The sequence below is a fragment of the Rousettus aegyptiacus genome, unplaced genomic scaffold (genome assembly GCF_014176215.1).
Source record: "Rousettus aegyptiacus isolate mRouAeg1 unplaced genomic scaffold, mRouAeg1.p scaffold_m13_p_4, whole genome shotgun sequence".
In the NCBI taxonomy this organism is placed as follows: Eukaryota; Metazoa; Chordata; class Mammalia; order Chiroptera; family Pteropodidae; genus Rousettus; species Rousettus aegyptiacus.
In genome coordinates this window covers 115,589,444-115,601,931 of record NW_023416307.1, presented here as the reverse complement: position 1 = coordinate 115,601,931, position 12,488 = coordinate 115,589,444, and the positions used below count along the sequence as shown (strand labels likewise).

The following is a 12,488-nucleotide window of genomic DNA, read 5'->3' as shown; positions in this document are numbered from 1 at the left end:
CTGGGTCTTGATCCTTGGACCCTTGGCTCCAGCTACAGGTCAGTGAATCTAAATGCATATATTTTAGCCAAACAACTGTCTGATACAAGTTGTCTTTGCTGGCCCAGGTGAAAACCTGCTCTCTGAGTATGAACAGAAAATTTAGGGACATTGGGGCCAGATGATAACTATTACTACTCATGATGGAGTTTGTGCACGTAGATCCAAAGGTCAATGATATGCAAAAGAAATTAATACATTAACAAAAGAAGAAAAATGCTTTGCTGCCTAGGAACAATGCTCAGTGATCTCGCCTGCTGGGTCAAGGATCCAGGGCAGTGAGCCTTAGCCTGGGGTCCCATTGTAGCCTGGAGGACCAGACCCCAGAGCTGCTGCTCTTGTCTTGTAACTGGAATTCGGGTGGACTGACCAGTTGTAGAAGTAATGGGAGAGGCCTGACTCAGTGATACTTGCCATACAGAATTTACCCTATTTTATTTTGAGGTAAAAAAGATACATCTATTCAACTTTGGTTGCCATCTGTGCAATCTCCATGCAACAAGTTACAGTCAGCTGCAAAGCAGTGTTCTCTTCAGCGGACAAGGCAGCTCACACTGGATCAGTTTCCTTCAAAATCCCCCTCTCACAGGTGGCCAGGCGAAGGGTGGCCATCTTGCACCTACTGTGGGAAGGCATGTGCTGGACCCGGGGACACAGCTGTGAAGATCAGGCATGATCTATCCTAGTTAACTCTGGGAAACATAATCTCAAAGACTTCATGTTTTCATTTCTTGGATTTCTTATTGAGTAACATTTCTCGTTTTCTAAAAACCCAGATCACATTGTTGACAAAAGAAAAGCCACTACTCCTAGACTACCTTTGTTCTTATTTGGTATCTCACACCAAGTCTCCTTCCTTCTTTTATAGAATAAGTCGAATATTCCTGTGAAGGGTAAAATGGTCATCTCTCTTTTTCTGGACCAGATGGTTATTAACTGTTAACATCCAAGATATAGTTTGTTGGAACATGTAGCTCTTAAGGTCAATCACAGCCAAAAGGAATATATTAATCAAAAGGAAAAATGTTGATTAGTACAAAATGGTGGAAAAAAATAATTATTCATTTTAAAAGAGATTTTAGGCCTTCCTTTAAAAATAGAACACCTCCTTCCTGGTTGAGACTTCAACTGGAAGGTAAGTGTTTGGTCTGGTGGTTCTCTCCAACGTCTCACCTGCCTGGGTTGGTCTCGCTCCACTGCAGACACCTCTGTGGAGCTTATCCACACAGAACGTGTGTTCTGCCCACAAAACCGCCCCACAGCTGGTCCAGGTGCACAGGTGTCAGTGAATCCCTGAAGTCACGTCATTTTGTCAGCGAGTCTGGACACAGCTAACTGAGTCCTAAGAAAGTGGATCAGCTTGGTCTCTGTGAGGAAAGCTGTCCCGAGAGTTACTCCCAAACAGAAGGTCCCCACAGCAACATGTGCCAGCCTGGATGGCCAGCCCTGCTCACAGCAGAGGAACACCTGCAGAAAGAAACCACTGTCACTGCCCTGGCCCCTCCATTTGTACCCCCTTCCTCTAGAGCGAGAGAGGAAAAGTGGAGGCCCTACTGTTCCACCTTTGAGTCAGATAAAAAGCATGAAAACTGTGTACTGAGGGTCTCCTCTACCCCTACTGGTAACATGGTTTGGTCACATTTATCATAAGATACTGTCCTAGAGGCTTAGGGGAAGGGATAAGAGGAGGGAAATACTTGTCCAGCTGCTTTAAGCAGAGCGGGAAGGTGAAGCCTAGAGTGAGGGACAGTGGACGGCCTTCCAAAGCATGTGGTATGAAGAGTGCAGGAAGTCTCACCTCTGAAATACCAGTAATCCCACCACTGAGGGCAAATGCTCCGAGCAGGACTGGCGACAGGTACAGGCCGGTCAGGGGCCTGTAGGGGCTCTTTTGGTAGTAGCGGTGGATGAAGCAAAGACTCTGTGTGATCCGAATACCCATGTTAAAGCAGTTGGCCAAGATGAAGCCCACACTGCCACACCAACGGGTCAGGAGATAGGCTAACACCAGGAATGAAGATGATAGGGCCAGCATCGTGAAATTGTACCTAGGGAGAGGGAAACAAACAACGCAGAGCAGTGGGTACCTTGTCCTAAGACAGGACTGCTGCTGCTCCTGCTGCAGAAAAAGTGGCTATGAACATGAAGTCACAGAAAGTACCTCTCAGTTCCCATAATCCATACCATTTTCATAACACTGAATGCTACATGGATAACACGGAAATGTCACTGTCCCTCTCACCTCTGAATAGAAGAGTAAGAACATGAGCAACTGAGGATATTTATGGTTTTTAAGAATAATAATTGGTTAGTTTAAGTGACACTTTGTGATGAAAACACGTAAAAATCCTGTTCTGCCTAAGTCTTGAATGTGAAGCACAAGATTATGACATGAGTAATAATTACATGAATGCTAACTCTGTGACAGAGACTGTGAGGAGTGCTATGAATGAACACACATGATCCTTGCCCTGTGGAGTTTAAATTCATTTTACAGACAAGGAAACAAGGCACAGGAAGTCTGAGTAACTTGCCTACAGAGTGAGCCAATACTCCAACCCGACCTCTTGCTCCTAAACTTCAGGGCCTCATACCATTTCCCTTGGGAAACACAGAAGCCCTGTAACCTTGGCTAGTGGACCTTGCTCAAAGCAAATGTTCCAAAAGGTTTGCAGTAAACCCATGAACAAAATTCTCCAACATCTGGTTTCTGCCTAGTACATAGTAGGCATTCTAAGTACATAGCTGTTAAGGGAATGAAATCCCTTACACTCCCCTTCCCCCAACCCCGAGCTGTATCTGCTGGATCAGGAAACCTCGGAAGCCACTAGTCAGGTTATACACATGACGGGGCCTAAAAAATCCACTGTGTCCCTCGAACGCCCAGGTACTAGTCCTTGGGCTGACTAAGCCTAAGGTGCTACGGAGATACATTTTATCAGAATGCATGGTAAGAGTATCACCCCCCAAAACACCTACACTACTATACTCCAACAGGGGAGGTGTGCTTTCATCCAGAATTCCAAAGAGGGAATTTGTTTGCTTCTTAGTTGGGAGGGTCTCTCTTAACAAGCAATGGAAGTACATGAACCTGTACCTTCACAGGGGAAGTTTCTTTACTACTAATCAATGATCAGAGTCACCAACTTCATAAGAAGTCACTGAGGTAGGACCCATTATAGATTAGTACTCTGACCTCTTTTCCAAAAGAAGCAGAGATGTGTAACTTGGTTTATTTCCAAATCCCCTCCACTCCCGAAGCTCTCTCAGAAAGGTCTACTACACCAATCTTTGGAGTTTAGGCCATAGGTTCACAAACTTTCAAAGTAATCCTAACCCAACTCCAAGTAAAATGGCAATAATGAATGAAACCAGTAGCTAATTCAAACAGGGATAAATTCAACAGTGCAGCTTATTTGGTGTGGCCATCTGGGAGGGGCTAATGATGGGGTCCACTGTTTTTCACTAGAATAGGACTCTGCAGATGTTGAACTTTCCAGAACTCACAAATCAATAGCCTTAAAGGCATAATCCAGGAAAAAACGAGAATTTCAAAGATGCAATTAAAACACCACATTTTAAATCAATTCAAAATTAGTCTCTGGCAATAATGACTGCTTTATAAGGATTGGTTAACATAAACAGTAAATTATTTATGAATGCTTGTTTTTCTATCACCCCAAGAAGATACTGGGCTTAAAATCAGGCTTATCAAAAGATAGATGGCCATGGATGTTGACTGCATTAGCAACTAAAGTGTCCCCCAGTAGATGATGGTTGACTACATCAAGACACAGCCATACAGTGTAGCCCCTGCAACCATGAAAAGGATGGCACCAACCTGTATGTGCCACCATGAGGAGACTGCACTCATCCTTCATTCAACAGTTATAGACTCCCACTTCATGTTGGGCACTCAGCGCCAACAAATCATACTAAGGAGCTGTTACCCATGGGCCTTTTCGTCACTGTCCCCTCTGCCTGGAAGGCTTTGCTCCATCTGTGCATGGCGGACACTTCTTGGTCATCCAAACCTCAGCTTACATGTCACCTTTTCAGAGAGGCCTCCCAATCTAAAAGGACCCTCACTACGTAATGCTGTTTTAGTTATCTGCACAGCACAATACTTCTTATTTGCTTGCTTGCTATCTGCCTCTCTCACTGTCAGCTTCATGAGAGCAGGGATCTCATCTGTCTTATTCATTGCTATATTCCTGGAACTTAAAACAATGCCTGTTAGAGAGAAGATGCTCAAAAAGCATTTGTCAAATGAACAAAAGAAAACGAGATAGTTTTAATAAAACAAAACAAAAATTCTTCAATAAGGCATAATTAAAAATCTATCAATCATATTCTACATATATATGAGGTTACTGACAAAAAAAGTAACTTGCAGTTAATTCAAAGGATGTTCTAATATTTCACATCCAACTAAATGCCCTGAAAAATACCGATTAGCTTGAAGTTGGTTAAGTGAAAGTCCATGATTTTATCAATATTTTTTAAAATTCAGAATCTGAAACACCTAATGTTAATCAATCATTACATTTAAGCTTCCCAACTCTACTATAAAAATCCTTACTAGAGTTTTATGTCTAGTTAAATTCACAGAGATGAAAAAAATGCCAGGGGTCTGTGATGAGCCCAGGGGCTCCATGTGCTCAGGGCCTACTACGTTTAATATGTATCATAAGACCACACTTAAAGTCACCTTTTACCCTTAAGGGAGGTGAGATATTTCAGGTGAGAACTGTATTAGCAGGCACACTGCTCTGTCTTTTCTCTATGTTGACTTCCAATACCATGAAAATAATTTTCCAGATGTTTATATACTGTCAAAATCCCATTAAGACTAACTTAGAATTGTTTCATTGGTGCAATGCAACATAAGAGGAAAGAAAGCAAACACGCACTCTCTGTATGTCCTCATGATTTGGTTGTAAGATACGTTGTTTTCAAAATTTTAAGCAGGCTACAGTGTTGATTCTTCCTCTCAACACTAATCCTGATATTATTGTAACGAAATTCCCATCAAAGAGATAGATTCCTAGTCCAGAGCTCTTTCCACTATGCCTCAGTCCTTCATTTAGTATGTTTTAAGTTACATTTAAAAATTATTTCATATTAGATGCTCCTTTCAAATAAAAACATAGTGTTTCCAAAATTAAAACTTAAATAGACCTTTCCATTCATGGGAGGAAAAAAAGGTGAAGGGGATGGATTCAAAGTAGTTTTACAGCTATAAATTTAACTACTTGAAGTAAACACCATGTCTAGACTACTATTTGAAAACTATGTGTTGTGACCTGAAAGTGGGCTGGAAAATCAATTTAGTGCATCATGATATGGAACTTTAAAAAATGAAATAGAACAGGATTAAAAACCATCAGTGTGTCCTGAGCATAACTGGAGTATTTATGCTTCATGAAAGCAGAAAGTTTCAATTATATTCACCTAAATATGTACTGAGTCACAATGCTCAATGTAGTTTTTACTGTGAAAGCAGGTTTGGGGCAGCGGTTTCTAAGGTCCTAGCCATTATATGAAATCTCCTGGAGCTTTGTAATAAAAGATTCCTTGGCCCAAGACCCTATAATTCCAATTTAGCTGGTCTAGGAGGGGTCCAGAACTTCCTATGGGAATCTGATCAGTCTGCGTTGGGACTGCTGCTCTAGACTAGTTCTAATCTATAGCAAACGAAATCACAAAGCTTCTTTGTAAGACAGCCCAAAATGGGAAGAAGAGAGAGGCTGCTCTGAAAGAGAAGAAGGGTCCTCCAACTCTTTGAATTATCCTTTCCGCATCCCATCCCTGCCACAGGGTCCCTATGGGCTTTTAACAGCACTCAAGGCATTAGAAAGACAGCATGAACACCACCAAGGGACCCAGGCCTCAAGGAGTAGAGAGATAATGAGGGCCATTCACCCCATTACCACGCCCACCCCTCCTACCCTCTATTTTTCCCCTCTCTTCTTTTCTCCTATCGTTTTTATCCTTCTCCTCAACCTCATCCTGTAATGATGTCTCAAGATACTGCCTTGTGACTTTTGGCATCTGGGGACACAAGAGATAAATAATCCTGGATGTGAGGCTCCTAACCAGCAGTTCCTATCAGAATCATTGAGGAGCTTCTAAAAAACATACACATGCTCAGGGGCCTGCTGATTCTGTAGGTATGGTGGGAGAGAGAGAGAGATGGAAGTAGACAGGAAATCTGCATTTCTAGTAAACTCCATGGGAGATTTTGACTCACAACCAGGGTTAAGAAGCACTGCTTGAGGCTCCAAAGTAGAGGTCCTCATCTGGGGTCAATAAATAAGAAAAAATTATGGCAATACGTGTATGTGCACTTGGGCCTTTTTCTGAGGAGAGATGTCAGAGATCCTAGAGATTCTCAAAGACTGAAGAAGCAGATTCTCAGGTAGGACTGCATGTTGAAGAAATTCCTTGGTAACCCACTGGAGCACTGGGTAAGAGGTAGAGCTGTGAAGCTTGTCTTATACTTATCTCTGCAAATCTGGACTACCACAACCCTTCAAGGCCCAGGTTTCTTCCTCCACAAACAGAGAAGAGCAGTTGCTGCCCTCAGTCCTACCATTGGGAGGATTAATCAAATGGTGCCTGTGCAACAGACAGCCCAGGGAAGGCACCGCACTCATAGTCTAAGTGCTACCTCTAAAAGAGCCTTGTGCATGCATGTCCAGAATGAAAAAAGGAGGAAGAAGAAAGAAGAAGAAGAAGAAGACAGGAGGAGGAGGAGGAGGAGGAGGAGGAGGAGGAGGAGGAGGAGGAGGAGGAGGAGGAGGAGGAGGAGATTGGCAAGTTACTCCACTTTGGCTAAAGACTATGATTAAAGATATGTCTTTAAGGTTACCTACCTGTCGACCTGCTCTTTGCTCATGGCAGCGAACGTGAAGCACTCAGTAACTCCATTGACAGCAAGCAGGAGGACATAGAGACAGTAGGAACGCAGCAAAACAGGACCTATAAGGAAACAACTCACTGAGATGCCAGAGCCCAAACAAGAGGTCCACATTCACCTTCAGTTTGGCTGGGTAGTCAGAGAACAGGGTCAGGAGCCCTGTTGCTATCATCAATGGGTAGACAGACGCATGCTCAAGCCTATGGTTTTAATTATCTGGAAGGATTCCCAGTATTCCATAGCACAGACTAAATGAAACGGGTAGTAACAAAAGGACAACTGTGAATAAATGTACAGATCCCTTGCTTAACAACTAGAAGCTTATCTGGCCAGCTAGCAAATCTTCTCGCTTTTTAAGTCAACATGAAGAAGGCAGTTACTTTGAGCACTCAAGGACACTAGTGGCCTTGCATGTTAAAAGAATCTCAGTTAAAAAGGTCCTGAAGAGAAGACCTTGGGGACATGCGCAAGCTTAGGAACAGCAGGAAGCTACAGAGATAGAAAGAACACCCACAAATCTGCAGGGAGAATTGGAGCCCACAGTGTAATTTTCTTCTCTAACAAAGTAATGCAGTTCTATACTTAACAAGCTTTGGAAAAAATCTGCTGACAAAAGATTGGAAGACTTAAAAATGGGATTGAGCCCCCTTTTCTAAGAGGGCCTTTATCAAAAAAGGTAGCCAAGTAACTGCTAATAAAATAAACACATACCCAACCTATGACCCAGCAACTACACTCCTAGGTATACCAAAATACATAGAAATGAAAGCACGTGTTCATGAAAACACTTGTACATAAATGTCCATAGGAGGTTTACCAACATCAACAGAAGAAAGGATAAACAAACTGTGGGCCAGCCATACAAAGAGATACTTCTTAGTAACTGAAGAGAAAAAAACATGGATGAATCTCAAAAACTTTATTTTGAGGGAAAGAAGTCAAACACAAAAACAAATAAAAATTTAAAAATTTAAAAAAGAAGCCAAACAAAAGTGTCCATGTTGTAATATTTAATTTATACGAAATTCTTTTGAAAAGCAATACTAATCTACAGTGATAGAAATCAGAACAGTGGTTACCTCTGAGATGAAGAGGGGGGTAACTGACTGGAAAGGTTTCTGAGAGAACTTTCTGGGGCAACAAAAATGTTCTATATATTAATCTGAATGGTGGTTACATGGGTACATATATTTGTCAAAATTCGTCATACTGTACTCTCAAGAGTATAGTATTTTACTGTATGTAAATTAGACTTCAATAAAGAAAAAACTTAACCACGAAGAGTGGAGAATTAAAGTCCCAGAGTCTCAGAATCTAGAACTTATTCGTAGTTTACAAAAGCTGCTTAATATGAAAGATTCCTGTGCCATAGGGACCCTAAACAGCTTTATGAAATTCAAAAATTACAAAAGGAACACTAACAGGGAAGCCTTGATGCCCAGCAAAAAACTATTTTCCATTGGCCTCTCCTGGGTTCCACATTTTATCATGTCTTATTGCATTCCATTCCCCAATGTGCTGCAGATAGCCTGGCCCCCACAGTAACTGTGGGACAACTCCAGTAGAGGAAGCAGGGACAAAGTTCTGCCCTGGGATGGTTTGAGGCTATGTTCAGTGTGCTTCCTGCTTCTCTCCATCCTCTTCTCTCAGGCAGAGAGAAATGGGGTTCTTTTCATAACATGCATCTCTCACTTGGTAACTGAAAGCTAATGGCATGTGTGGGTCTATCTGGAGGTGGATAGCAAACTGCTTTGCATCATAGAGAACACAAACTCTTGCATGAAACAGTGATTCCAGTAGAAGAGCTTTGAATCATTCTTGGAGAAAGAAGTTGCAACTGGGGAATTCATGGATGAAACCTTAGACTAGTGATTGATTTGAAGGGTATTATAGGTTGAAGTGTATTTCTCAAAAAGAACGTTGAAAAAGTATGTATCCCCTAGTACCTTAGACTATCTCATTTAGAAATAGGGTCATTAGAGAGATAATCAAGTTAAAATGAAGTCATTAGGGTGGGGCCTTAATCCCTTATGACTGGTGTCCTTATGAAAAGGAGAGATTTGTATACACAGAAACACTGACACAGAGAAGATGATATGAAGACATATACAGAGAAAACAGCTATGTGACTGGAGTAACACATCTATAAGGCAAGGATTGTTGACGTATGCTAGAAGCTAGAAGAAGCAAGGAAGGATTCTTCCTCCAGAGCCATTAGAGAGAGCATGGCCCTGCTAATGCTTTGATTTTGGACTTCAGAACTCCAAAACTGTGAGACAATACATTTCTGTTGTTTTAAGCCATCCAGTTTGTGGTACATTGTTACTGCAGCCCTAGGCAGTTAATGTAAGGGGATAGAGAAGAAAAAAAAAAATGATTTTAAAAAGAAAGGGCAAAAGAGAAGCATCTAAGAGATAACTATGAAAAATCTCAGGAAGTTCAGCAAATGTTTTTCTTGAGGATGGAAAAGCTAGGTATGAGAAAGATTTCTGAGACCAGTCTCTAGAGCACTTACGAAACCCCTGATTATATACAGTGCTAATCCTAAATACTGCAACACAAAACCACAGTGCCCTGCAGGAAAGCTTATCTATGCTGTGTGCAAGTCTCACATTTGGAGATGGCCGCTCAGAGGATGGAGGGTCTAAGAGGCCAATTCAGGTCACAGGTAAGTCTACTTCATGGGTGAGGACAAAGGTCAATACGCAATCGGAGGATGAGGACAACAGTGTCACAAGCCCACTTTCAAAACTACCATGGCTGGACAGAGTCATAGAAAATTGCTGTTCTTTTCCAATTAATTCAGAAAGACTTTCTGAAAAAAGTCAAGTTTTGTGAGGTATTTAAGTGAGGAACAAAGACTGTGTGGTGAGGAGAGCAGCAGTGTTAATATTTTCTGGCACAGAAAAGGCATTCAGATATGCAGCAGTGGTCCGAAGAGTCAGGCATGGGGGGAGATGAACGGCACAGAGACAAGGGAAGGAAGAATAGTGGGCACCCTGGAGAGACCCACTGTCCCTACCAGAAGCAATGATGGACTTTACAGAGAACGGGAAGTTGGTCAAAATGAGAGGCAGCTATAATGAGGAAATAAAAATGCTAAAAGACCCTGCTGGGACAGTGATACTGATGCAGCCCTGGGCCAGGCAAGAGATGACAATGGTCCTGAAGGTCCTCACTGGCACACCAAACCACTCATTCTTTGCACAGATGAAGAAACCAGACCATTGTCAAGACTCTCTTCTCTCTGAAGATAATACTGAGAATGCTTTTTGAGTCTAAAGTTATTAATGACTCTCATGGGAACCATTAGAGACAGAATTTATTACATTAGAAATCAACTAACACTGACCCTTTAACGGATATATCTATTACCAATGCTCAAAACTGGCACCAACATCTCACTTGAGTAGGAATATACAATTGGTCATTTGCTTATATACATACACACACACACACACACACACACACACATACACACACACATATAAATATATATATGTCTATGATTAATTACTCCACCAGGTGAACACTGTATCAATGGGACAGCCCTTTCCTCATGGCAATGTTGTGTGATTACATTAAACTAAAGGCTGTTCCCAGGTAATTACCTTTCTAAAGCGGCAGAGCTACTATGAAATAACTGAATCCCCAATCTCTGCACACTTCCTACTGAGGCCTCCTTGCACTTGCCTGATAGAAATGTACTTCCTACAGCACCAGTCCCAGGGAGCTGAAAACCACATCACTGGTTTCACAGCAGGTGTTTCTCCAGACATAATGATCTTTGCTCTAGTGTAGAAACTTGGCCTTTCTCCTAATACCAAAAGTTTGGCCCTTTACAGTGGAGACTAAAGCATGCCAGTGCACTTGTAAAATGGCAATTGACAAAGCTCTTTACACTAAGATGGGACAGCAGAAAAATGTCTTCAGGGTTCTTGTCTAGTGACCTGAAGAATTAAAAACACCGTTGCTAACCCCAAGATGAAACACTGTAAATGGACTGCCAGCCCATGGCCCAGCACATTTTGAAATTGGTAACATCCCCAGGGCTTAACAAGTACTGTGAGATGCTAGTGGACTGGGCACCAGATGTTTCAAAGTTGGACACATTCAACACTTTTCTCCTTCAAAAACCAAGAGTCACTGGATTATATACACCATTTTATTTGCTGAGATCAATTTTATTCTCTGCAAGCGGCTCAGGGTTATCCTTCAGAGGCTTTTATGCATCAGGCTGTGAGATTTATGTGGTATTTACTATCTTCAGAAGTGTTCAGTACCAAGCAGAGGCTCATTAGAGCTGGCTCTCTGCCTTTCTCCCTCAACCCAGAGTGGGCAGCACAGGAAAGCAAGTGCCTGGCAAAATACAGTTTAGGCCTGAGAGGAAAGCCAAGGATTCATAACAACTTCTCCAAGTAAGGCTGGGGAACTGACTGACCTGGGGCCTAAAATCCCAACTGCACCCTGAGCTGGTCTGACCTCATGGAAGGGGAACAGTCCCACAAAGCCCCAGCCACTGACAGTTTTCCCTACATGACACAGATATCAGCTGTGTGTGTGCACAAGTTCTAAATTTCATAAAACTATTTCTGTTCAGAAATTAGAACAAAACTGGCAAAACTCTTATGCATACCTGATCCTGCGCTAAGCATGGTCCCTCCATAGATATCCAAAGCCAGCTGAGAATAGGCAAAGCCAAAAATGGTGATGGTCAGGCCGGCCAGCAGAGCCAGCTTGAGCAGGGACTCCAAAACTGCAGCGGCAACAGCTACGTCCTCCTGGTGCCAGGGAGAGGGAAGGAAGTTGTATGAATCATGAGCGAAAGAAAACTTCACATCTAGCCTTCTCCCTTTGCTGTTTTATAGATCACTCTTCCAACTGGTGAGGGGCATCACTGCTTTTCTGTAGCCTGTGTTTGCTTCTGTCAATTAGCAAATGCAGGAAAAAGACAATGTGTGCCTTCTTCATAGTGCAAGGAAGGTTTAGTTTTTATTTCACTTAAGATAAATTATTTCAAATATTGTTTGGAAATACTTTCCCCTCTGATACTTATTCTTAAGTAGATAGCAAATTTTTACATTGCTAGCTAGTTTTGCCAGTGTGCTCTTCCTGACAAACATCTCCAAATCCTGAGGTTCCTATCAATGTAGTTTAGGAAAATATTCCTAAATCAAACGAAGACCAGATTAGCTCGTTTTGAGATAGTGCACAAAAATATATTTTGCAAAATGTCTTCCAAGACACGTAAGAGGCCAGCTTAGTTTGCTTTTAATTCTAAATTAAGCCAGACATTTTCAATGGTTTTAGGAAAAGGGAAGTTTCTACAAACAAATACACCTAGATTAAAATCTCTTCTGTATTCACCAACCGGAGTATGTAAATTCTCATGGCCAGAGTCTAGCTCTGGGCATTTCACCATCCTTAAAAAGCTTAAATGACTAGTGTGGTGAGAAAACTGGAGGTAGCCTTGCCATAGTCTCTGCAACCCTTGGCTCACCTTTTGTTCTTACACCTAAGACTGACC

The 12,488-nt window shown here is 42.0% G+C and overlaps 1 protein-coding gene across 1 annotated transcript in view; it reads right to left on the bottom strand.

Moving 5' to 3' along the window:
* Window positions 1-446: 446 nt before the first annotated feature.
* The window catches only part of RFT1 (RFT1 homolog), a 34,151-nt gene continuing 22,109 nt past the window's right edge, over window positions 447-12,488 (bottom strand). The window contains exons 10-13 of the mRNA XM_016156404.2: window positions 11,598-11,742; window positions 6,918-7,023; window positions 1,838-2,087; window positions 447-1,506 (exon numbers count right to left, since the gene is read on the bottom strand). Coding sequence (XP_016011890.1) covers window positions 1,339-1,506; window positions 1,838-2,087; window positions 6,918-7,023; window positions 11,598-11,742 — 669 coding nt within the window. The 3' untranslated portion in view covers window positions 447-1,338. The remainder of the gene's footprint in view (window positions 1,507-1,837; window positions 2,088-6,917; window positions 7,024-11,597; window positions 11,743-12,488) is intronic.